The sequence below is a fragment of the Pomacea canaliculata genome, linkage group LG7, assembly GCF_003073045.1.
Source record: "Pomacea canaliculata isolate SZHN2017 linkage group LG7, ASM307304v1, whole genome shotgun sequence".
In the NCBI taxonomy this organism is placed as follows: domain Eukaryota; kingdom Metazoa; phylum Mollusca; class Gastropoda; order Architaenioglossa; family Ampullariidae; genus Pomacea; species Pomacea canaliculata.
This window is the reverse complement of record NC_037596.1, coordinates 23,976,350-24,003,570: the sequence shown is the minus strand read 5'-3', so window position 1 is coordinate 24,003,570 and position 27,221 is coordinate 23,976,350. Positions and strand designations below refer to the sequence as shown.

Below are 27,221 nucleotides of genomic sequence, written 5' to 3'. Positions count from 1 at the left end.
TGAGAAAACAATGAATATTACAGGAACAAATCCCAACAATCTTCAATGGATCAGGAAGGTAAACGTGTATTTATTAAGCTTCATTATTCAGTCTATACCCACAAGACGTTAAATGTATAAACGTTTTGTGAATGCTAATAGTATACAAAGTTTATACAAGTGTGGACAATGTAAAGTTTCCTTTCAGTTTATATAACCAAAATGCACGTTACCTACATAGCATAATAAAGAATGAACATCTTTAACTTCTTTACAGAACAGATAAAGTAAATCCTCTCCAGTATGTTCATTGTAATATCCGCTGCTATAAATGTTACTATAATATTCTGCAAATGAAACTCAAATTTCGTTGCTATTGAAAATGTCAATATTCACTTTTTTAGTTACATTTTGAAAACGGTGACTTATCCAAATATAACCAAATCTCAAAGAAAATAATTTCCTTTCAATATCAGACACCTAGTGTGCTTGAACTCTACCACCTACATTAAACAATATTTTAAAGATTTTATAGTGATACCAGCTATCCTGTTCATTATAGTATGTTAGTTTATCCATCTGACGACCAAATTCATAATTATTGAGTACGAGTGCAGTATGTCAAAGATGTAATCAACTGTATTTATTAAAAACTGACAGGTCCTGCAGAACAGATGTTGCCTAGTACACAGGTGTTTCTTTTAAAGCAATCGTGTTTTAAAGCGGTTAATTGAGCCAACATTGGTTGACAGAGAAATTAGAGACCTGGGGACAGTCTTGGTGTTAACTTGTAAATGTTTGTGAAACAACTGGAAGGTGACAAGTTACCGTTTGTGAGTCTCTATCCACAATCTTTTAACATTTATTCCATTTTTATATTGGTTGTATTTAGCCTTTTGACCTGCTTTAACATTTCATGAAGACGTGTTTATATTTTTTAGTATTTAAATTCCTTGTGTTTAGTTTTGATATGTGCTCTTACCTGTCACTGAGGTGTGTTTAGATTTCTTTGTATCTTGTTTTCTTACGTGCTCTGTTAAATGCTTTCTTATATGCTCTGTCAGTCAAGGTGTTAAATAATGTACGAATTTGTTTTCGTTATTTTATAACTAACTTTTATAACCAAGATTTTTAATTTCTCAAAAAGATTTCACGAATCACACATGTGACTAAAAATTAAGAATGATTGCATTAAACACGAGAACGAGAGATTTCTCTGATCATCAGTTAATGAGTTTAGTTCTGGATTATCATGTTTCATGACTAGCACCCCTTTAGTCCGTTTTTATAAATAACAAAATTAAATTAGAAAAAAACTAAAATCGAAATAAAAAAAAACTTTTCTAATAGTTTGCAAAATTGTACTTAATAATTTATTCTGTTGTTCCATCAGTATCAGTCATTTAATCACATTTCGAGGTCAACTTACTGCTCCCATAAATTTATCTGTATAGTATGCTTTAGCTCCTGTCATTTCTTAATTCCTTTTTGTATCAAAGGACGAGCTCTTATTCTAGACACAGTATCTTCTGTCCTGTGTCAGGGTGTCTCTACTCAACACTTGGAGGTGTACATCAGACGATATTCAGTCTAACAGTTGTACCGGGAAGTCAGTCAACAATGGGTACAGGCTGGCCGGAGTTCTGTAGAGATCCTTTATGGGTGAGGTCTAAATATTTTAATTTGCTTCGCGCATATACTTATGACACAACAGGTGTTAATTACCTTCGATCCCAGCTTGTCAAAATGATTAATATTAAACGGATCAGTGTTGTATGCAACAGCTTCATTCATAATGATGGCGATGAAGCAGTTAGAGCAAAGGGTGCTCTTTATTAGAATAAAAACTAATTATGCATATTGTGCAGGATGTTTTGAGAACAGCTGGATTCTGCAATATTTTAATTTATGAGCTAGTCAGTGCAGTTTCAATCTTGCAGAATTCCAGTGTTTACGTTTTTAACGGATGGCCACTTCTGACAGACTGCTTCCTCAACACGGTGCTGGTGTGGGTGCCATGTGCTTTCTTGTGGTGCCCTCTGCCCTTCTACCTGGTGGTGCTCGCCAGGAAAGGAAAAGTCACTCCACTTCATGTCACCTGGTTGAACTCGGCCAAGACGGTAGGCTTTCCGTCCTCTCTGTGCATGTGTGTGTGTTGCTATGTGAGTGAGAGTGGCTGAATGTTTGAACTTTAAGTAGTACAGTAGTCTTCACAAACTCCTATATATGGAAAACAGAAATGCGTCTGCGTTGGATAGGTTCAATATCCCCTTCCTTACGTGGACGAGTGGTTCATTGGTTCAGACCATGATTCTTGAAACAGACCTGACAAATTGTTATTGGGTATTTGTAGCAAAAAGGAAGAGTATTGTTGATACTCTATTTAACTAGTTTAGGAGTCATTGTATCAGAATCAGCAGCTGTTTCTACAGCTCTCACCTCTTTGGGAATGACGTCTCTGTCAAGATGATCAACACTGCTGGATTACTACTTCATTATGTTGTTTGTTAATTCAGTCTGAATACTTTCATAGCTGTCATGCTTGCTATTAAGTGCCTAAAAGGGATTATACTACTTTCGATTGATAGACGCCAATTTACATTTTCCCACCTAGAAGGTTCGACAGCTACAGTAATTTTCTTTTGTGGTTCTCAGCCTAAGCTAATAAAGTCAAGTGATAATGGATGACAGTCACATACTTAAAGACGATAGCTACTAGTACTGTACACAATACCTTTACACTGTTTCCATGACGACAGTTTTTCAGCTTGATACTGAGCATGGTGGCGCTGCTGTCGTTGATACAAGACTTCAAACTGGTGACGGACAGCGGCAATGACGTGCTTCCGGTGGTTGTCTACCTGGCCAGCGCCATGCGGCTGGTGTCGTATGTAAGTCGCTGTGTACATCCTTACACTACGAATAAAAAATTCTTTTCTTCGGTAGGTTAAGCTGTAGACAACATTTTATCTGTTGAAAAAAAATAATTTGCGGCACTATCTGTTAGATTTGTGAAAACATTTATTCTGCATGAACAGCATCTTGATTTCTGTTAGTATTTCTCAAAATTTGGTATACATGTCAGTTGCTGTGCTAGTTTTATCTGTATACATTCTTTCATCACTTCAATCCTTATCTTTGGTCATATTAGTACTCTTTGTACGATAAGCATAAATACAGTGTTCCCTCGCTACTTCGCGGTTCATCTATCGCGGATTCACTACTTCGCGGTATTTTTTTTTTGAGTGAAGTATCGATCGATATTTTCGTGCTGGGAATTATCGTTCTACAAAATACCATAGATACTTCAACAGGAAAAAGACGAAAAATGTAGCTATATTTGTATTTCTATTAAAATACCATGGTTATTTTGTAGATAGAAAGAAAGAAATAATTGTGTATGAGAAATCCATTGCTCTGCGTAAGCGACGAGCCATGATTGTTATCTCCCATCTCGCAGCCAGTTCGCATCAGTTTTTTTGGTTTCTTTGAGTAGTTATTTTTTTTTTACACTAATTTGTTATTGTACTGTATTAATACCATGATTAATATATTACTTTACACTCACATGATATTGTTTTACATGTATATATTATTATTGCATGTATGTCCCTATTTCGCGGAAATTTGTTTATCGCGGCTGATCATAGCACCTATCCCCCGCGATAAACGAGGGAACACTGTATCGGTATCAGTCTTAAGCTATTTTTAGTTTATGTATAATCTTTATATTATAAACGTTATTTCTGCTACATCCTATTTCCTTCGTGAGATGTAAACAGTGTTTATGTTGTGGCTTATCTTTAGTTGTGTGCAGCCTTCCTTACACAACATGAACGTCGACGCCACGTCATCACTTCCGGTTTACAGTTTGTCTTCTGGAGCTCGTTGGTATTGTGCGACGTCGTGCCTCTATACACAGCCATCATTAAAGAGGTCTATTATTGTTATTATGATTATTATGATTATTATTATTATTGGGACGACAGTAAGAATGAGGAAATAATGACTGCTAGTACTTTGTTGATATATCACATAAATGATCTCAAATAATGTCAATATGATGTAGAAAGCTCAAACTTTGGTGTTTAAGCTTCATAAATAAGAATTTTGCCAAAATACAAATAAAATAAGAATACACGAAAACTAGCATTCACATAGTCCAAAAATAGTCGTTACGAAAATTTTAAAAATCATTTGCGTGTGATCAGGGAAGCAAGGAAAATAACATATAGGTGTACACAATCTGTTTTTAATAAACATTCTGTGCATCTATAAATGATAACAATCTGAACATAGATATGATGACCACAAAATCTCATAGTTATTTGTTATTTAGTCACTAACAAGCTTACAATCTTGATTTCTAAAATTCTCCATTTATTGATACTCGATGTCATTTACGGATCACAGGATTATAACAGCGACATCCTGGAATTCGTTTTGTTTTGTGTGACCTTTGCCATAGAGTGCATCCAGGTCATCCTCTTTTGCTTTTCCGAAGCCTTTCAGGAGTCACAGAATGGATACTATCAACAGCAAAAGGTGTAGTAAGAACACTTATTTTTTTCATGTATAGTCGTAAGTAGGCCTTTAATAAATAATATAACCTTTACAATAAAAATGAAATGAAATCCCACGTCAGGTAAGTATAAATGTGACTAAACTTTTAACGTCTATTTAAAATATTAAGGCGCAGTCATCTATCCGGTTTCTTCACAGCGTCCATGCCCAGAGGTCACTGCGTCCTTTCCCAGCCAGATGACGTTCACGTGGATGACAAAGTAAAGACATGTCTGTTAGTTTGTCTGCCTGCTTGCCTGTATCAGTTTTTTCCTCTCCACTCTCTCTCTCTTTGTACTGTCAATTTGGTAGTTATATTGTACATGTGTCTGTTCGTCCGTGTGTGTGTGTGTGGGGGTGGGGGGTATGTGTGAGTACATGTGTGTGAGAGAGTGGGTGGTTGTAATTGTTGTCTTTGTGCATGTGCGTTTGTCTTTTATGCCACTGCACGTCTGCGAGATTGTTAATGTACTTGTATGTTGCAGTATAAGTTGTCTATAATACTTCTCACTCTAGGTTTATGTACCTCGGGTGGCGGAAAAATATCGAGGAGGATGAACTTTTCGAACTCAACCCTCGAGACAGCAGTGATGTCCTTGTTCCTCCCTTTGAACGAGAGTGGGAGCTAGAGAAAGAAAGATTTAAAAAGAAACAGTAAGTAGCTATCTAATTGTCGCTTATTGTGTCAATTGTCGATTCTATTAATTGAGTAGACAGAGTCATGCTTTTAGCTTGTGGGAAAATGCGTATGTTTCCTAAATCAAAGAATAGGTTAAAATATACGTTTTTCAAAAAGCTAGTTCCTTATAAATAATCGAATTATACCATTATTTTTGTTTCTGCAAAAGCTAGATGCTTTAGCTTTTTCAGCTAACATTTGATTATTTTTACAGTCATAATTAAAAAAACAGCAGGACTTCTCACACTTGAGCGGTTTTTGTTGGGGTTAGGTGTCACAGCTGTGTCAAGCAACCAGGTTAGGGTAAAATTGAACATAGAGTAATATACACAGGCGCTTTCGTACAACAAAATAAGTGTAATCTTGTTGGGCTGCAGATAAATGACTAAAACAGTACATTACTACACAAAGCTCTCAGTTATATAGAATAATCGTCGTCACGCATAAGCAACCTCCCAAGTACAAAGACAATGACAATGACAATGATCAACTTTATTGGTCCCAGTGAGCAATTTAAACATAGAAAGGTGCTCTCGTTATGAACTAGGTTATGAACTAGGCCTGAGTGTCCGAGTATAAATGGGGTTAGGAAAGGTTCATGATTTGACCTCTGGGTCTTCTAAAATACAACTTCTAACGAACTCAAAGAGCATTCATGATTGCATATTACCCTCTCATGGGGAGAGGGGGGTAGACGCTATTTTTCGTGTTTACGTTTTTCTTTATCGGTTCATTTGTTGCGCTAACGGAATGCATGCGGTTAACAGTTAAGCCATTTGTCTGAGCTTTACGTAAAGTGCACTTTGTGAACCTCAATACCGAAGTTAAATAAAAAGACTATTATTAAGGAGATAAGGACTGTGTGACAAGCAAGTCGCTTTAGTCCCAAAGTTTCCTTGAATAATGGCTTTAGCAAAACATTATCGACACACACGCGCGCACACGCACACACTCACAAAATGTTCTCTATTCTCCTACACACGGAGACTTGCTTTATTTTTATTCTTTTTTACATTTCTATGGGTTTTCTGTGACAGAACCAGCAAACAAAGGTCAGGGGATCACACTAACGTTGACCCCGCTGTGATGACGTCACTTCCACATCTTCAAATGGACCCCATGCAAATGGACGTCCAGTCGGAAACCAGGTCCCTTGTCCCCAGGTGCACACAAGGTGGAGGCGGTTCCGCGACTATGTACGGTGCCCTTCACCGGCCAGGGGACGACGATGTTAACCCAGAAATGCCGTCGCTGCTCCGAGTCTTGATGAAGATCATGGGACCTCGGCTGATCCTCGGGCTGTTTATTACAGTGGTTTCTGACGGGTTCATAATCTTAGGCCCTGTGATCTTGGGGTGGGTGTCCCAATATTATCTGTTTTTGTACCTCATGACCGCGGGGTTGTGTATAGGTGTAGGCTTTATTGATCCGTTGCATACTACTACTTATGTTAATATTTATAAACTAATACTAAAACTTGGATTTGTATGGTGAGTTACTCTATTTTGCAAATATTAACAACATATGTGGCAATACCTTCTCTACACACTTAACATAAAGAAGGAAACATGAAGTACTCTTTTGACTTCGTTCGCAAAAATTTGTATGTGTTTACCAAATTTACAAACATTTTCAAATATTAGTCTAATTTACGAACATTTTTAGACATTTGTCACATTTAAGAACCTTTAGATACATTCATCTAATTAACCAACATTCTCAGACATTTCTCAAATTAGTTAACGATCCTCGTTGTTGTGTTCCTGTATAATGCTAGCAGCGGCCATTGACTATAGTTGGCATGGGATCTTTGGAGAAAAGCACTCAGAATTTCGTATAATCAACTACTCTGTGTACAGGGTGGTATAGTCGAATTTGATTAAATAATGATAATAATGATATAACAACAATAATAACATCAATTATTATCATAACATAATGTGTGCATTGTTATATACAAGCATTTCTTAAATCATGGTCCGATTACCGTGAGTTGCAGCAAACGCCTAAAAGTGAAAAATGAAATATAAATATTTGGAGAGTCCAACGATGCGAAATTCTTTATTTTGTTTATCAAAGTAATTGTTGCTGCTCAGAGCTATATAGGATTTAACAAAATCTGTCCACTCGAACCTCTTTTATGCAAAGCACGTTGAATTTTTGTTTGACCGATTGTCCCCATTTCTGTAAAATAAACGTTTGCACTGATGATTTAGCGATACAGGAAGCTAGAAACAACCTCGAGTGTCTCACTACCTATTGATTGCAGGAGAAAGTTTGTGAGTGAGAGACCTGACTTGTTGCAGGCTCCTGATCGAGCAGGTAAGCAAACCCGACGCCAACGACAAGCAGGTGTGGTCTGGCTACGTGCTGGCGGTGCTAATGTTCCTTGTGTTCATGGCCAAGTCACTGCTCCTCAGCTTGGGTTTCTGGTGTTCCCAACTGGTCGGCTTGCAGCTCAAGACCCTCCTAGTTTCCAGTATTTACAAAAAGGTGAGCAAACATGTGGGACCCACCTACAAAAGTTAATATTTGATCCAAAGAAACAGACACCCATCTAGCTAACCAGTCAACAACTAACCTGTGTGTATTCTCGCGTAAGATACTCACAGCTTTGCACGAACCTCTTGGTTCAGATATTGTCAAGAGGAACAAGTACTACTTTCTGAATGTGACACCTGTTCTCAGAGCTGGTCTTTGGGAAAGTTGGGCACTCCGTTTTCTTCCTTCTTCAAGTAAAATCATCTTGTTCCCAAATACGAAAATCACATAAATAATTTATGTATAGCTCTTGCTGGACATTCGGCATTTAAAATTCATTCACTTGTTGCTGTTTTACCCTGTGTTCTCAGTTGCTGTCGATGAACAACTCTGCACGGCGACTGACCACTGGCGGGGAGATAACCAACCTCATGTCCGTCGACTGTCAACGCATTCAGGACGCCATGTTCAATTTCGTTATTTGGACCATTCCTCTACAGGTGAAAAGAGGTCTCGCTTATAAGGCTACTCAGAGCTCAACACTGTTCGTATATGATATGATTTAATTCATTATCAAATTTACGATATCGTTCTTTTTCTATTGTATTATGCTATGTGATGCAATATTACGTCATTCTATGATTATTTAGAATGTTGTTACAGTCATTCTGAATAAATGTACTCGGTGAAACATAGACAATGAACGATATCAAATGTCTTCAAAACAACAGACAATGAAAGTTTTTCATAGCTTCATTCGTGTTCAGGACACCAAGATGCTACAGATTTGGCTTTTTAAGACAGTAATAACTTCCATGCTGACCAGTGTCATTTGCATGACAATATTTATTTCTGACACTAACAGAAAGTTTATTTCTGGTTTGTCACACGTGCGTCGCTGTTGTGTTTACTAACAGATTATCACGCTTTATTAGAGTGTGCTACTGTTGTGTCCTCTTACAGGCCATCATGGTTGTCAGTGTTCTTTATGTCTACATCGGCCCCTCAGTCTTCGCCGGCGTCATCACTCTTATCATTATCGTCCTCATCAACTCCTTCATCGCCAGTCGTGAGCACAAGCTCAACATCAGCAACCTCAAGTTCAAGGACAGCAGACTGAGGCTGATGAATGATCTATTGAGTGGAATAAGGGTCCGTGTTGACTGTTTGATTATTTCCCCCCCTCCCCCGTCTTATCGATCTGTCAATAACAACGTTTTTTAATCATAAAGTCAGAATAAGACACGAAACTAATAAGACTCAATGATAAAGCTAAAATATTGTGTTAAGTTGACAGGCGCATGTAAGTATTATGTATATAGAATTTAAATTATTTATTATATATGAGCTTTGTATACATTTTTGCTTAATTTTTACCTTTCTTTATTTTAAATTTTGTGTATTTCTTTAGGCTTTTTTTTTTATAAAGATCGATTGTCTTATATTAGGTTTGCAGCTTTTCTGTCATGTGACACGGCCGGTGACAGACATTATTAGCTGATTTTATTTCAAACTTTATGTAGACTTCGTTCCTAAAACCCTCGACATCAAAGAAGTCTAAGAAAATATTTATAGCATTTTCTGCTATTGTAATTTTTTTTGTTGCCAAGACCACCGGAGTAGATGCACACTGTACGACAAACTGTTTTTGTAATAAATAGGAGAAATTTGCAATCGTATCTAAAATTTCTTCTTTTGTCTTCATTATTGTTGTTTATAATATTGTTATTATCAGAGCAACTCAGTTGACTGACGTGTAGCTATAATCGGATTAATATGACACCTGATGATTTCAAGAGCATTGATCAAGCTTATACCCAGCAAAACTATTTGATGCACTTTTCTCGACATTCTGATTGAACGGTAATACCTCAACAAACGTGCTCTAAACAATCAGTCATGTGACTAAGAACTTTGATCAGCAAAAGACGCGATGTCAAGAAGACGAAGTTGAACAAACATCATCATCGCCATCAGCGCATTGTACTCACCTTCTTACACCTGTCCTCAGGTGGTAAAGATGTACGCATGGGAACCTTCTTTCGAGAAGAGGATCACAGACTTGAGGAGCGAGGAGACAAAGGTGCTGCTCAGAATGGCCTACCTGAACATGTTTATGGGTGTTTGCTGCTACTTCGCACCTTTCCTGGTGAGTCTTTTAATGTGAAGCGCCCTCACTTATCTATTGATTTAGTCTGAAACATGGAGTTTGTGATAGATAGACTGACGTACCTCACTATATTCTTATCTTTTTTGATTAACATTTCTTCCTTGGAATAAAGAATGCACTAAACAAATAAGAAGTATACGGTTGCTTACCATTTCGATAGCTTGTGTATCTTTTTTTGTTGTTGTCACAACTATGTAGTTTTTTTGTCTCTGTTGAAGGTAACCCTGGCCACGTTTGCAACATTTGTAGAGGTCTCCCCTGAGAACCATCTGGACGCTCGGCGAGCCTTCGTGACCTTGTCCTTCTTGAGCATGATGAGATCACATCTCGACCTGCTAGCCTCACTCATACCCATGACGGTTCAAGTAATATTTTTCCTCTTGATTTCTTCTTGATTTTTACTTCCCTTCCATTTAATCTCGTTGGGTTTGTTTTTTTTTTTTTTTTTTTTTTGTTTTGTTTTTTTTTTTTGTTTGTTTGTTTCTCTTTCTTTCTTTTTTTCCGGGATTTATTTCCTTACTTGTTTATTATTAGCTCTATTCTTTCATTTCTTGTTTTTACTTTATCGTATTTTACATTTTTCCTGTTTGTTTGTTTTTGCATGCATATTTCGTATTTCTTTTATCTTTGTTGTTTTGTTTTCTGAATTCCATTTTTCTTTCATATTTGTTTTTGTATGTTTTCTTGTATATGTGTTTCTGATCTTCAGGCTTTTGTGTCAGTGCAAAGGATCAACAGGTTTCTGTGCCGTGAAGACCTTGACACTAACACTGTTACCTATGCTGCTGATGCAGGTAAATTATCTGGAGCGTGAGAATGTGAGACATACACTTGCTGTCTTCATGACTACCATCATCGTCATTACCCCCTCTTCTTCCGCATCATCATCATCATCATCATCATCATCATCATCATCATCATCATCATCATCATCATCCATCATCCATCATGCCATATTCGCCTTTGTCAGAAACATGGAAAAGATTAATAATTTAACTGCTCGTAACATATTTAATAGGCTCCCGAGGTAAGATGACATACAGCGGACACCAAATCGTCGTTAAAATCTCGACCACTGTTAATGAAGCAGCAAGCTGCAGCTTAAGCTAACGGGGTTGGGCAGAAAGATTATTTACAGATAACAGAACTTCTCAACTTTTTATGTTGTTTTTTTTTTACATTCTAATTACCCCTAGAGTTACAAGACTTAAATGGCTGTTGGTAACTCGGATGTTAATGTATAGCCCAAATACACGAGGAGCTGAAAATATGGGACCAAATAATTGAGTCCTTGACTTATTTATTATTTCTTACGTTTTGCTTATCTAGACCATTAAGAAAGCTTTTGGAAGTTTTAAACTTACTTTCCACTCTGAACGATGTACATATTATTTTGAACAGTGAACGCCATTACAATTCGAAACGGAACGTTCACCTGGGACAGAAATTATGAACCTGTCTTGAAAAAGTAGGTATTTGCTGCTCTTTTTATTAATCTGTTTGTTAATAATGTGCTTTTTATTTTGCTTGCCACTCTATTTCTTATTGTTGCTCGTTTTTTCATTTACTACAATATGCAAGTTTAGACTTTCTTCTCATTCATATTTTTAGTTTCAACTTAAGTTATATCTTTCTATTTTTTTTTTAAGATTTAACAGTCTTTACCTCTTTCTTTAATATTAAAGTGGAAAATTTTCTACCTCTTGCTTTAAAAATAAGTTTAAATAATTTCTAATTCTTACTTACATTATTTTAAGATGTTTAAACGTTAAATGACTGCAGCATCGACCTCAACATTGGCGTTGGCAGGCTTGTGGCAGTGGTGGGTCACGTGGGAAGCGGGAAATCGTCATTGATCTCGGCATTCCTCGGTGAAACCGAGAAATTATCAGGAGAAGTAATTTTAAAGGTAAATAACGATGTTCTTTCGTGAGATGGATTTAATTTAATTTAATTTATGCACTTGTAACGCGCAGTATCACGACCAGGATAGGTCGCACTATGCGCTGACCAGTAATGATAAAAGGAAGACAATGGAAAGTTATATACGAATAGGTACATTGAATAGATGTGGTGTGCAGCCTTGGCATTACACGGAATTTACGATAAGTCAATACAGCTGTGCATCTGAAAATATCTGAAAGTTCTTATGACATTTGTATAGAAGCTCATCTCGCAATCTTCGATGCAGTGGTCCAACTTTATATCGTTGCATCAACGCAGCTCTTGTGAGAGCACCACGCTAACGGTCACTGTAAGCTGAACTTCCTGGAAATACATAATGTTAGTCCTTGCAGACTGGTCTGGACTGCGTGTAAGGCTTGCACGAGCTTAGCTCGACATCAGAACTTCGTGTGATGAACATTAGACACAAAGCTTCACAAAAATCAACGGGAAAATACGAAGAGTGAGGGAAAGGAGTCACCTTATATAGCAAGTTAGGGGGAGGGACATCACTCTCTTAGTATATACAGTAGCGTAGTAATAAAAAAAAAGTGTCCTTCACCACTCCAGCGAGTTTAAATACATATTTGAAATTTTAGACACAGTTTTTAGTTTTTGTTTTAAGACCTTTAGAGAGTGTGCCTGAAAGAAATTTTAAAGATGAATCACTCTGCAAAAATAATAGCACAATTGTGAGTTCTTTATAAACAAAACCAACACAACATGTTTCAGAGTTCTGTGGCCTACGTCCCTCAGCAAGCGTGGATACAAAACACAACGCTACGTGATAACATTCTGTTCGGGAAACTCTTCAACGAAAAAAGATATCAACAGGTCCTGCGGGCATGCGCACTTGAGCCCGACCTGGAAATACTGTCTGCTGGAGACATGACTGAGATTGGAGAAAGGGTATGCTGTTCAGATTTTGCATGTTTGGAACATTCCTTTCTTGTAAATGTTTGTGTTCTTTATCTAATAACGACGACGACGATGGTGATAATATGTCTGTATTTGTGTCAGGGCATCAACCTCAGTGGGGGTCAGAAGCAGAGAGTGAGTCTGGCCCGCGCCGTGTACAGTGACAGCGACATCTACCTACTGGACGACCCGCTCAGCGCCGTGGACTCGCACGTGGGCAAACACATCTTCACCGAGGTCATCGGCCCCAACGGCTTGCTCCGGCAAAAGGTCAGGTCACACCAATGGGGTGACTGTCATTGCATGAATGGTTCAACAGACACACTCACACCGGACCGTTACGCGTTCTGTATAGCTCATGTTTTAGTCTATTTCTGGTAGTTCTTTCACACTCATGCAGTGTTGATTTATTGCAGAGTTATCAATAGTTATCAACAGCTTCCTCTCCGTCGGTGTCATCAGCCGGTCACCATCTTTGTTTCATTAAGCACTCTCTTTATGGCTCAGAAGTCATTAGCCAATCATCTGCTCTGTTTCATTAGCTGCTGTCTGCTACTTGTCTTTGTGCGACCAGACACGGGTGCTGGTGACACACGGCATCCACTGGCTGCCGATGGTTGACGAGATCATCGTGCTGTCCGACAACGGCATCTCGGAGAAAGGCAGCTACGACACTCTCATGTCCCACAACGGACCCTTCGCTCGCTTCCTCAAGCTTCACCTGCAACAGAGGGACGAGTCGGAGGAAGAGGAAGACCCTGAGAGTCAGTGGTCATAACTTTAAATATAGCATCACTTGGTTTTTTTTTTTATTTATTTCTTTGTTGCTTGTTGATATCCGTCTTCAAAACTTCGCAAACATTTTGGATGAGTGTTTCATACTGTCACAGATTAACTATAGCAATATTTTTTTGCTGAGGTAATAAATAGTCACAAAGGAAAGCACGTTAGAGTTCGGATTCCTTAAACATCTTCTCTGCAGTCGGTCTCACTAACAACTAAGCCAAGTTACTCTCTCCTCCCTATAGTAATTGGTTCGGTTACTTTCTGATTATTTTATTTTGTTTATTCACAACATTTTTACTGGACATAAGCGCTGTAACTTTCAAAGTACAAAAGTACAGAGGACAAAACAATTATAATTCTTAATATTTCTTTTAAGGTTAGTTATCACAAAAGTGCCACCCTGACTAGAGATGGTTGCTGTACAGCAGAGATCCGTATCAGGATTGGTATGGCAACATCCGCAATGTCCAGGCTGGATAGGATCTGGCGAAGCAACTCAATCAGCTTCAGTACCAAGCACAGGCTGTACAAGTCCCTCGTAGTGTCAATCCTACTCTACGGCTGCGAGACTTGGACGCTGCTTGCCGCAACGGAAAAGAAGCTCCAGGCCTTTGAGAACAAGTGCTTGAGAAAGCTGCTCCGCATCTCGTACCGCGAACACAAGACCAACGCATACGTACGGAGCACCGTAACCTCCCTCGTGGGCCCACATGAGCCCCTTCTGACAACAGTGAAGCGGCGCAAGCTCGCCTGGTTCGGTCACGTCACCCGCCACAACACCCTGTCCAAGACGATCCTACAAGGAACCCTCGAAGGGAGCCGTCGTCGTGGTCGTCCGAGGAAAAGCTGGGTCACCAACATTAAAGAATGGACCGAACGCGAGATGCCAGACCTGCTCTCATCTGCTCAAGACAGGACCGGGTGGAAAATTCTGTCTGTTGCTGCTGCCGGACGGTCCCCCCTACGCCCGGACCGGGCATGGGACTGACCTGACCTGACCTGATCACAAAAGTTGTGATGTTTATGGTCTCTTTGGGATCACTTACATGTTGGACTCCTTAAACCGTGCGAAGTAACAAAAGAAGTACACAGAGGTAATGTGTTCTTCTGCATCTTCTTGCAGTCTCAACGGTCATCAACAAGATCCGAGAGGACGTGGAGACGGCGACTTCCGAGAGCGCAACTTCTGGTGAAGAGCTGACACATTTCTACAACGCTAGTTACAGGTTCTTTAAACTATTTAAACTTTAAATTGCAATTAGTTTATGTATTATTATTTTTTAACATCTCGTAATGCGCATTGAGCTTTCCTGGGGCCAGCAAAAGACAACGAACGATGGTTGAACTCCAGTCTGATACGACAAAAGTGGTAAAGTGAGGAAAGCGGTGTTTAAAGAGCAAACTGACCTGCCGATCTTGTTGAGGAACAGATACTTAAAAAGCTAAGTAACTAAATAAATTGGAATACAATAGGTTTGTGGAAGTACAGTGTCTTCGTAGACGTAACGCGCATTTATATATATAAACAAAATAATAAATGAAGAAATGTGGGATATTTTACCTCAACTGTTGAGGGTCATACAACAGACTTGAAATTTTCGTCAATTAAAGCATTTCATCGTAGGAAACTATGGGCTTTTTTTTACCCACTATGCCATATAATAGGTCAAAAAATAAACACACAACTCTGTTGACTAAAAGGAATCTGGTGTTAACCTTGTCTTCAGTGGGTCTAAAGCAAAGGGAGGCTTAGAATTGTTTGAAAATGAGGCAGAAATCACGCTCTTTTGTCGTCTGTAGAGAAATCTCTTTTCTCAGTTTGTTGCGATTGATAGAAACACTTGAAGACAAAGTCACTATGCTTGTGCAGAAAGTCCAGAAGAACGAGATCAAAATCATCGTCGATGGCGGAATCAAGGAAAACTAAGAGTGACCCTCGCCCCCTGGAGGAAGATAAGTCACAGGAGGACAATGGTAGGCTTGTGCAGGAGGAGACAATAGAGAAAGGAAAGGTATGAAGACAGTTACTTACTATTAGTAGTAAAAATGACAGTGCAGAGGTTAATTTGTAAATGTATTAATACAATAGTAATAAGGAATCTTCGCTCTCTGCTCGCCTCATCTTACTTGTCCAGTTGTCCCACCTATCCTCCAGGTGAAGTGGAGCGTGTTTCTCACCTACATACGAGCAGCAGGTGTCGTACCCTTCACGGCATCCATTCTGTTCTTCCTCCTCTTTCAAGCCGTCAACGCCTCAAGTAACTTCTGGCTCAGCCGTTGGACCGACGACAACTTCCTCGCCACATCCCACGGAAACGCCACCTTGCGGCACGACTACAAAGCCAAGAACGACTACTACTTGACGGTGTTTGTAATGTTTGGCATCGCACAAAGTATGTGATAAGGATTATTAAAGAGTAGAAATAAATTTAGTGAAAGAGCGAAAGAGAACAAAAGACAGACATAATAACAACGGAAGTTCCTTTGTAATGAATTTAACCAGAAGTTGTTGTAATTTAGTTATACAAAAGACACAGAGAAGGGGGACAGACAACGGGCTCTATCCCCACCATAGAGTCTTCCAGTAGGGAACCGGTCGCTTTTAATCCGGGTCTTGGCCGATACGACATGATGTTTCTTTTGCGGCAAATATATATGGTCTTGCCTCTGGGGTTATGCACCTGGTGGAGTCCATCTTACTCTCCAAGCGAACTAAAGCCGATTTTGTTGTGGAAAGTCTTTGCATGTTTCTCCATTAACATATCTTTCCAATAACTGTTCAGAAGGAAGCGAGAGAATGTTCCCTTGGCTAGAGTTCTGGCAGGTTGGTAATGGTGAACGAGCATGCAAACAGTCAGGATTGGAATCGACAAGAAAATCCCACTAGTCGCATGGTAGACAATGTTTTCAATCTTGTCTACGTTTTGTTTCGTACAGTCATTACCCTGGTCGTGAGCAACTTATTACTCTGGGTTAGAACCGTTGTTGCCTCCAAAAACCTTCACAAAAGACTTCTTGCTAGTGTACTGCGGTCAACAATGCTGTTCTTTGACACGACACCAGTTGGACGAATAATCAACAGGTAAAATAGCTCGAGATCCATTAGACCACTTATTGTATTTTAAATCCCAGTCTTTAATGTTATATAATTCGCTTATTTCCTTAGTTATTCTTTATGTTTTTATAATCCATATTTTTATAAAAATTACTCATTCTGTAATTCTTCTTAATAAAATATATTATTAACCAGCCGTGGCTTTATTCATTTTGTTTGAGTCATCAATTTTTGTCTCTAACTTGCTCATTTACTCCGAGGGATTTGACCCTATCTGCTGATTAGCATGGTTTATCAGGAAAATGTTTTAAACTTTCTATCGTGCCCCATGTCAAAGAGAATTTGCTGAAACAGAATAAAGCATTGAAAGTTTCTTTTCCATTTCTCTCTTTCTCTTGCTCATTTTATAACTACATCCAGTTAACTCTTTCAATGTTTTTTTGGTCTCTGTCTCGCCCTCTGTCTCTTTATCTTTCTCTTGATCTCTTTTCCTCTTTGTATCAGTCATTTTCTATTTTTATCTTTAACTCTGTTTCTCGCCCTTCTTTCATTATTATTTTGCTCATGTCTCACCGACATTGTCTTTTTATCTTTTTTCCTTTCTCGCCTGTCTGGTTAAACTACGTGCTGAAGATCAATTAGCAACTAAGAATTGCTAAAAAATATTTGTTTACTGCAAAACGTTTCCAGATTTTCGCTTGACATAGAGACCATCGACAACACCATTCCAAACTACATTCACAACTCCCTCACCCTCGGGATGAATGCTCTTGCCACCATCGTCGTCATCTCCATAAATACACCGCTCTTTATTCTTCTAGCTGTTCCTATTATCATCCTCTTCTATTTTATGCAGGTGAGTTTTTGCCTTTACAATTTATCACGTGTAGCTGTCTTGCCTTGCACAACACTTTCTTGCTAGGAAAACCATATTAGTCTTCACAGCGACGAAATTAAAAAAAAAAAGACATTTGTGCAAACAAACCCATGAAACTCAAATAGTGTTTGAAAGAAATCTTTGACTCTCAAATCACTCTAATAGTCAAATCATTTCTTATCAAACTTCACTTTCATAAGGTATTATAAAGACAAAGCATAGTATTCGCAGGTAACCATCTCCGAAGCAAGAAGACACTGGATAAAACTGGAGAATGGTCAATAAATCGCAAAACATTTCTAAATTTTGTTCTCCTGCATATGAAAAATTATTTAAAATGTGAAAATATAATGAGGAAAGTCATGATTCTCCTTAAAAAACAATTTAAAGGAACGCAAAAAATATTCCTAGCAAGAAATCATTCAAAGTAGTGATTAGACATATCCAAGGTAAACCTTTATGTCCAGTTTTATTTTGCTACACGCTCTCTAATAATATTCGACTGTGCACACAGAGCTTCTACATCCCGACGTCCCGGCAGCTGAAGAGGATGGAGTCGGTCACTCACAGCCCCATCTACGTCCACTTCAGCGAGACCATCAGCGGCGGCGCCACCATCCGCGCCTACCGAGCAGTCGACCGCTTCATCGAGGAGATAAAACGACGGGTGGACAGAAACCAGTGCTTTTGCTACGCTGGTCTAGCAGCATACAAGTAGGAGCATATCGCATCAAAGGATGACTAAATGCTTCGAGAAGCAGAGGCATCGAGAGGAAAAAAAAATTTTCGTGCGCGAGGGTGTGTGTGTGTGAGTGAGAGACAAAGAGAAAGAGAATTAAAAAGTCAGCTGCTGAATGAAATGTTCATAGATAACACACGTTTTTGACTGTAAAAACAAAATAATAATGATAACATAATGACCGCAGTTAATGTCGAATCAATTCAGACTAATTGATGAATTTTACCTCCTTTCCTGGGCTAGCATTTCATATCTTTGCCTTATTCTAGTCATTGTCTCTTAGGCTCTTTGGTTGCTTGATTTTATCTTACACCTTCGGTGGCATGAAGTAAACAACAAAAATATTCAAGACAAAGTAAGTGTAGACAGTCATCAAGAAAAGAATTTGAGGTCAAGGTAAACTATTTATTGACGTTTAAATGAAATGTTGACTTACACAAGAAGACATTTCGTATTAGGCGGAAACTTAAATATTGTGTATAGAGTATGGTGAAGTTCGTATTTTTTTCTCTCTCGCTCTCTATTTGTGTGTGTGCCTAACATCAGACCCGCCTGTTGTCACCAGATGGATGGTAACAAATTTGGAAACGGTCGCAAATCTTATCATCTTCGGTGCTGCCCTCTATTCTGTAGCCACACCTGGGATTGGAGGAGGAACTGTGGGCTTCTCTGTGTCTTGCGCATTGCAGGTGACTAAATAATAATGATTCTATATGTGTATGTAAGAGTGTATAATGTATGATAATGCTCGTGTCTGTTAAAAAAATATGTCATTTTTATGTGTTTCAGTGGTAGTAATTATGATATTTATCGTTGCTGTTGTCGGCAGATATATGTGTTGTTTTACATATAGAGGATTAATTAAAATTATATCCACATTCATAGATTATTTTCTTCCACTTGATCGTAAACATATGGTCTACTTACCCTATATATATATCCATTTCAGCATAGTCAGATAGTACACATGTCAAAGCTGCCTTAAATAACAGCCACATTACACATGTCAGAGCAATCCATAGTCGCGACCGTCAAACTGCCAGCCAACTTTATTAAAGATAAAGAGGATAATGACATTAAGAAGGGGAGACAATTTTGAACTTTTTTTTTAATATATCAAACCAAACAGCAAATACAAGGGGTAGTCGGTGTTCCCCTGTACATTCGTGCTTTTTCTTCTGATGCGGTGGTGCTATACCAAAGAGAGAGCTCATCAATCATTTTTAATGGCACTATTTATCTTTCATCTCACCTGGATATGACCTCTGTTGTTTTTATGTCCTCGCAGCTCTCGGGCTCTATGTGCTGGATGATCCGAAAAATTAGCGACCTTGAAACGAACATGGTGTCAGTGGAGAGGGTGAAGGAATACTCACAACTGAAGTCAGAGGTCAGTACAGGGTCGTTCAGAATAAAAGAGATTCGGTAACTATGGTTACTGATTCTTTACCTTGCTGCAATTAGTTGGTAAAATAATGCGGAGTTAATAAAAACTGCCAAAACTTTTCATCATTCATTTTATCATCAATCGTTTGTTTGTACAGTATATTTGTTTCCTTGCTTTCTTTTGTTTGTTAAGCTTCTGCTACATTCAAAAAATCAGTTCTTAAATATTCTAATTTTTCATATCTTAAGTGCAATAAGTTTCCTGCAATTGAAATAAGTTTAAGATCGAACTTGATTTATTTGAATTTTTTTTTTTATTTATTTCTCACAGGCTCCATGGATTAACCCTTTCCGACGTCCAGCTCCTTCTTGGCCCGAGAGGGGTCACCTTGTGTTCAGTGACTACAGCACGCGCTATCGTCCTGGCCTTGACCTCGTGTTGCGAGGCATAACCTTTATTATCCAGGCTGGTCAGAAGGTAAACATTTACAAGTGTAATTCTACTTTCTTTTACTCCAATACAGCATGTAGCTAGAAAAAAAACACAACACACACACTCCTACACGTTTAAGTTTTCGCACATATACATCAAGAGAGAAAAAAAAGAGGAAAATGGACAAATAAGATTTTTTATGACTTTTCAGGTTGGTATCGTTGGAAGGACAGGGGCAGGTAAATCCTCTCTAACGCTCTCTCTTTTCCGCTTGATCGAGGCCTCTAACGGCTGCATCATGATCGACGGCATCAACATCGCCGACATCGGGCTCCACGACCTGCGCTCTCGCATCACCATCCTGCCACAGGTCAGCTCCCGGCTCTTGCGACATGTTGTCGCCAGGTGTGAAAGCTGCTTAAAAGTTAAAGATGCGTATACACGGGAAATGATCATGATGTAGCTGCTGACAGGCGGGGGAGGGGGCGAGGGAAAGAGGTCCATACAGCTGTGAAACATCTAGAACATTTTAAAGTCTTTTTGTTTTGGGTTTTGTTTTAAAGCGGACTATGGACCGGTATTAAATGATAGCGGATGTCTAGGACTGGCTTTATAGGTGCTTGTGTACTTGCTTTCTACTTCATGGCGCGGATGATGTACAATAGAGGTTGGGCCAGGTTATTTTGGGTAATTAGACACCTTTGTTTATCAAATGATAAAATTTATATAAAGAAAAACTCCTAAGCTAATTTTTCATAACCTGAGAAAGAAACCCCATGCATTATCTATTCCTATGTGTAATAAATCTCTCCTTTCATGGATAGAGCTTAATTAGTATATACCTCAAAATCTGCAGCTAAAGAAGTGGAAGAGCTACTTTTTTCATACAAATTACTCTCTAGTAGGACTTTAGGTGTGCATAAGATGTGGATAGGAGCTTAATAATAAAAACACGAGTTAAATGGCCCCTGTGTATGGTTCCACCCTGATGAGATAAGCGAATACTTACAAAGATCAATATATAGTTGTATCATTTCACAAACATCATTTGTGGCCCATAACTCTTTAGTCCAGCAAGCAGAAGAGAGTGCAAATACAAACTAGAGAGAGGGTCTAGAAAGAATTTAGTGACCGCACAAGATGCAACGTGACTCGTATAAATAATCAGTTCTGCACTACAATATGCAACTCTTCTCTCTAACAGCAGGGTTGACCTTTGCCCTTTGTGCGATTTCAGGATCCCGTGCTCTTCTCTGGCACGCTACGGATGAATCTTGACCCGCTGGAGGAATATTCAGATGGTCAAATATGGAAGGCATTGGAGAAGGCTCATCTAAAAGTATTTGCTACGTTCCAATAAATCTTTGTTCCTTTATATCACACGGATATTCTTCCACCCGTTTAAACACTTTTTCTATTTAACGATAATTTTGCTTTCAAAGAGACAAAGTTCGATATGCCAGCTGTTCGAGGACTTTGATATCCCTATAGATATATGTGTATGTTGAAGGTATAATGTATTTCTAGTTGTGTGCGTCCTTTCTTCAGCAGTCTAATCTTTTATCATTACATTGATCATCGAATATTTGTCTAGTTTTCTAAAGATATTTCAACTGTTAACGCCAGTTTCAGAAACAAAGAAGGTTTTTCAGAGCAAATAGTTTAACAGGTGTTTGATATATTCAGTAAGGAAAATGTGTGATTGGTGCTTCTATTTGCATCTGTAGCGTTTTGCGGAAGATTTGCAAGAAAAACTGAGCCACCAGGTCGGTGAAAAGGGAGAGAGGCTAAGGTAATTGGTTTCTAAACAATCGGTCAATTGCTAATAAATCCTCCCATCCCTCCATCCCTCAACACACACTACAAGCAAGGAAATCAAAGAGAGCCATGTCGTTTAAAAATTCAATGCAGTTATTGTTTCTCACTGGGAGGACACATTGTTTGGTTATTATTTCATTAAGTATGGGGTAAACAGAAGAATTTAGATTAATCCAATTAGATTAAACAACCCAAGAAATATTCAGGAATACAAGAAAAGGAAGAAGCACTGCCATTTTTTATATCAAGCAAAGAAAAAGCGCTTTATTTTATTAAAGTTTTCTACTCAGGATGGTCTTTAAATTTTCTTTCTGTAAGACTCTCTTTTACTTTAATTCAGGGTTAATTCAGGTTGAGTTCAACTCATTTGGTTTCGATTACAGCGTGGGTCAGCGGCAGTTGGTGTGCCTGGCCAGGTCGCTACTTCGCCGGACCAAAATCCTGGTCCTGGATGAGGCCACGGCCGCCGTTGACATGGAGACGGACTCCCTCATCCAGAACACCATCCGTGAGGCCTTCAGCTCCTGCACCATCATCACCATCGCACACCGCCTTAACACCATCATGGACTACGACAGGTGCAGTGTTACGTCACTCTAGTGACGGTTATGAAAATGGTCTTTCATTTTGGCTGCTTCAGCGTGTAGACAAAAAAAGAATAAACATTGGCTTACTTAGCACAAAGTAAGCTTTGCAGACAATATAGAATATACACGTGACATTGCCTGCTTATGGTAAATACGACACTAAACATCTGTACGTATTGGCCTTAACTGTAAGTGAGATTGTTTGTCTGCATGCAAAATGATAGAGAAAAAATGGTATATAGAAATAAAAACAGTCGGTGAGTCAAAAATATTATTAGTCTTTTATTTGCAGGATCCTCGTGCTGGATGAAGGCTTGGTGAAGGAGTACGACTCGCCCCACGTGCTTCTTGCGGACAGGATGAGCATTTTCTACGGCATGGCCAAGGACGCTGGCCTTGTGTAACTTGGGCAAAGACATTAAGGGTGTTGACCATGTTTGAAATGATCATCAATGACGACGTCCTTGGTGCGATTTTATTTTACACTGAATTCGGTAATTTACTTCATCTACGCATGCGCAAACAACCAAACGCGGTTGCCAATCTCAGTCCTTTTATCCTGAATCATTCTGTTCAAACTACAAGCCTACATCGGAACCTAAACTCTAATTCTAACCCAAATGAGCTAGCACTTTCAAAACACATGTGCACGAGCATACACACATATATAGATGTTATATGTGTAGGTGTTGCTGTATCTAATTGGGGAAGGGAGTGTTATGTGTAGGTTTTCATATAGCATAGATGTTATTTGTGTAGATGTTGTTATATACATATGTGGTATTATAATTATGTGATCGGGGTGTTGTTTGTGTAGATGATGTTATGTGTGTGTATTGTTTATTTATTTCCTGTCCTATGTTCATCTTTCCGCCAGGAGTTTCTTCGCGTGTGTGGTGTATGTTTTTAAATGTAATTGAACAGGAATTGAATACTGTGTTTCTCGTGATCTTTATTTATGAACTGACATATTCCGACCCGGACAGCCTAAGGACAATTGTTTTGATGTTTGTGAAAGAATACACACGTGTCTGAAGTGAGTGAAAGTTACTTACATCCGCTTGTGACGTCCAAGCCCTCGAAACGTTATGCCGAACAGGAAACTGCCAGCCGTTAGGGGACATGAAGAGTGTAATTGTTTCATAGCTGAAAACCGACTGAATGCATCCCGGAGATTGAAAAACAAAAATCGCATACTAAGTAAACAAGAAAGTGATATAACATACAGGGCCATTCCGAAAGCAAAACGAATGTGGTAGCTATGGCAACCAAAGTTAATGGGTTTTTCGTTTCTTTTGCTCTAGTTAGTCTTTACTCAACTGACCAATGATTTCCATCATTTCATTGACGTCAGGAAGGACTGAGGATTTCCGACAGTGTTCGGACATCATGAGGACGTCTGTTGTCTAGCAACTCAACTGATGAGTCATGACTATCTGTTAGTTAGTCCGGACAATCAGCCTACTGATAGTGCACAACATGATTATCAGTAGCATTGTCTTATTAAATAAATAAAACGAAAGCAGCTGAGTGGTCAATAAATGTGTTAATATTAAACATTAATTAGTATAGGGCCATTCTCCAGCATCATCATACATAAAGGCGCGCGAGCACACTTTTTTTTTTGGGGGGGGGTGGGTGGGTGGTGATGTTGGCATTAAATGAATCCATGAAGATGCATACACAGCAAAATATAAATAAAGGTGATATAGAGCGCTTTACCCACCATCAAAAACAGGCTCAAAGCACCACACACACAAAAAAACACACAGACATAACAATAATCATGGACGCTGGTACGCGGCCCTGTAGTGTAGTCGACTCATGTTAGGAAGGTAAATGCCGGCAACACAAATGAGGTCCTGCCCCCCTCTGGAATCTTCGATAAAATGTTCTGTTTTGAAAAGTATCTGAAAATTATTAGGGCGCTATTACGGAACCTCAAATCACAATCCCCGAGGATGTAACCCATTTTTGCAGGCAAAAACATCGTTCCATCCACACAGCTTTTGCTAGAGCATTTGCCAACAGCCTTTTCAAGATCAGCCACCCGGAGATGCACAATATCAGACCCACCCCTACTGCGCACGACTGTGAGAGTAAACGTAAACACTCTCCGGAGCGTTGACAGAAAAAGGAATCAGAGTGTGACACTGCTGGCACATATATCCTAAGTCTAAGCAGTATAGTAGGATGGAAGAATAAATAATATAATAAAGAAAAAGAAGAAAAGAGGCGTAGATACAGAAACCATCCCAGGAAAATAGAAAATGGCGGAATAAAGTCACATATGATCACAAAACATATGATTAAACACAAAGCTTGCCGCAAGTCAACCGTCACCGTCTAGCCCAGGGGTGGGGAACGTCCGGCCCAAGATATCATTTGATCCGGGCCGCCAAGGCTATCAGTAAATCTATAAAATTTTTAATAGCAAAATAAATGTACTTTAAGTGAGTAATAAAAGCAATAATGTAAATTTTGAGGGACAAGCAAGAAACGTCCATTACGGGATAAACAGGACACACACACGAGTGCATGATAGGACAGACACCATGCTTCTCCTCGTCTACCTCTTTGGACGATTTTGGAGAAATTATGCATGCATGTAACCTTCACCCTAAGCAGAAGGCAAACCACTTCCGATTTGAAGTCGGCTGTTGATACGTGTAGTGTTCTTTGACCATGTCGGCTCGCACAAAAAAAACAAACTTGTCGACATTCCTGTGTACCTAATGTTCAGGCTTGCAAGTGTCCAACTACCCTTTTATAGATTTCCCAAAGATGAACAAATAAAAAAGCTTTGGCTGATAAAAACTAGTTTGAGTAGTTGAGCTTATTTGTGCATATCTATGTGTTTAGCATATCTGTAGACGCTTTGTAAAGGCCATGAACTCGGAGGAGTTCCTGATGGAGGAGGTGTGTCTGTACAAAATAGTCATGATGATCATTGTTGTTATTATTATAAGGAATTTTCACTGCATAAACTACAAACAGAAAACTGTGCATTAGCAAAAAATATTTGTTACTATATACAGGTGTACCCCTTCTCCTCTATGAACTTGTTAATTATAATTATGTATTTTACAGACTTTCAAACCAATGTTTCGCTGTGCTATTCATAGGGGTAGACCATAGTCTTCTCGCACCTAATCACGAAAAGGTTGATAGGAGTAACTCAGAAAACAACTTTCCAGGCAGGCTTGCATTGTATAAGTTCATAATTGTTAATACACTGTGCCAAAGCTATAGCTTGACTAAATAGAACAGGATCATATAAATTATCAGAATGACCCTTGGAGGAAACGTGTCCCCACCTCTGCTCTAGCCACTTAGCCACAGGGACACCTCTCTCTAAATGTGTTTTAACAAGTAGACATTGTTGCACAAAAGAATCAAAACTGAAGGTGAAGTTAGTTTATCGTATCAACAAAGGATCGAACGGAATTTTCCTGCTGGCCTTAGTACAAGAATTTACAGCAATATTATACAAACAGTTTTTTAACAGGCACGAGGACTCCATTAGGCAAGCAGGGGGAGACGGACAAACGCAAGGTAACAGCACTGAAATCCTTTTAAATGCCTATCAGACAGCAAATTGTTTCTTTGGATTTACTGGTTTGTTTTTGTTTACCTACATGTTTTTCAAATAATAAAATAAATCTAAGTACAAAATTTAGTCCCCTAAATTTGATCAGGTGTAGAAGCATAACAGTGTAAAATCTGATAATTCTTGACATCGATTTTTTTTTAAAAATTTGCTCGCTTGTAGGCCTTTAAGGATTATGTGGCCATCATTACCTCTCCCAGGGTGAGATAAGAGACTAATAATAGAAACACGAGTTAAAAGGTGCATGCCACTTGGGTGAGGTAGGAAACAAAGCTGGATCGCTATACAAACATTATTTAGGGGCCCTCACTTTGAGGAGGATTTGTACTTAGTGAAGAGAGGGTCCAGAAATGCTTTTGTAAATGTTCAGAGCCGACATGTTGCCAGGTATGACCGTCTGCAAATAAGGTATTGCGCATGTTTTCACTGACAGAAGGGCTCACCTTGACTCTTTGTTCTTTTTCACGATCCCTCTGGCACTCTAGGTTGAACCTTGACCCACTGGTTCAGTATTAGGATGACCAAATATGGAAATCTTTAGAAAAGGCCAGTGTGAAAATATTTACTACCTTCCAGGATGTATTTTCAGTTTAGCCTTGTAACTTGTTTGTGTCGTTCTTAAACTGTTGTTTTGTAGGACTTCGCTCATCCAGGTAGACTGAAAACTTCCTACACCCCCGGATATTATTAACATTATGGCTAACGCTAGCTTCACAAAATTTTAAAAGATCAAGGTGAATAGCATAACAGATGTTTCTCTTTGAGTTTTCTCTATTTGTTTTTTATTAGTTATCAATACTGTTGTTTATCCTTCCGTCCTTCATATGCTGTCCATGTCTCCTTGTCTCCAGCGCTGACACCATGCTCCTTCATGAGCATGAGCATGCTGTATAGAAATAATTTATTATTATTAAGGTTGATTGCCTATGAGGGATCGTAATTTTATGGAGGTAAATACTTAACTGCTGCCATCCAAGTTAATAATAAAGTAATAAGAATAAAATCAACTTATATAGTGCCGTTTACCGGTCTTATGGGTAATTTCATGGTACTGTGCAAATTCTCTCTTCCTCTCTATCACACACACACATACACACACGTACATACGTACGCACACAGACATACACGGACGCACGCAGCATACGTTGGAGTATTTAGGCAGATAGGCTTTGTGCTCGCATCTGTTTGCATTTATG

At 38.9% G+C, this 27,221-nt stretch overlaps 1 protein-coding gene across 1 annotated transcript; it reads left to right on the top strand.

The window, feature by feature from the left end:
* Window positions 1–559: 559 nt before the first annotated feature.
* On the top strand, window positions 560–23,385 carry LOC112568611 (multidrug resistance-associated protein 1-like). Its single transcript, XM_025245986.1, has 34 exons — window positions 560–812; window positions 1,523–1,641; window positions 1,920–2,099; window positions 2,739–2,870; window positions 3,787–3,915; window positions 4,393–4,524; window positions 4,702–4,763; window positions 5,059–5,196; window positions 6,259–6,576; window positions 7,528–7,714; window positions 8,074–8,202; window positions 8,666–8,854; window positions 9,714–9,851; window positions 10,091–10,237; window positions 10,582–10,666; window positions 11,274–11,340; window positions 11,655–11,781; window positions 12,549–12,725; window positions 12,837–13,004; window positions 13,309–13,498; window positions 14,644–14,746; window positions 15,391–15,532; window positions 15,676–15,913; window positions 16,458–16,602; window positions 17,266–17,431; window positions 17,967–18,166; window positions 18,757–18,880; window positions 19,480–19,581; window positions 19,909–20,055; window positions 20,222–20,380; window positions 21,248–21,349; window positions 21,738–21,802; window positions 22,212–22,406; window positions 22,708–23,385. Exons 2-34 carry the CDS (start codon window positions 1,600–1,602, stop codon window positions 22,817–22,819), a joined length of 4,737 nt encoding a protein of 1,578 aa, XP_025101771.1. The 5' UTR covers window positions 560–812; window positions 1,523–1,599; the 3' UTR covers window positions 22,820–23,385.
* The last annotated feature ends 3,836 nt before the right edge of the window (window positions 23,386–27,221 follow it).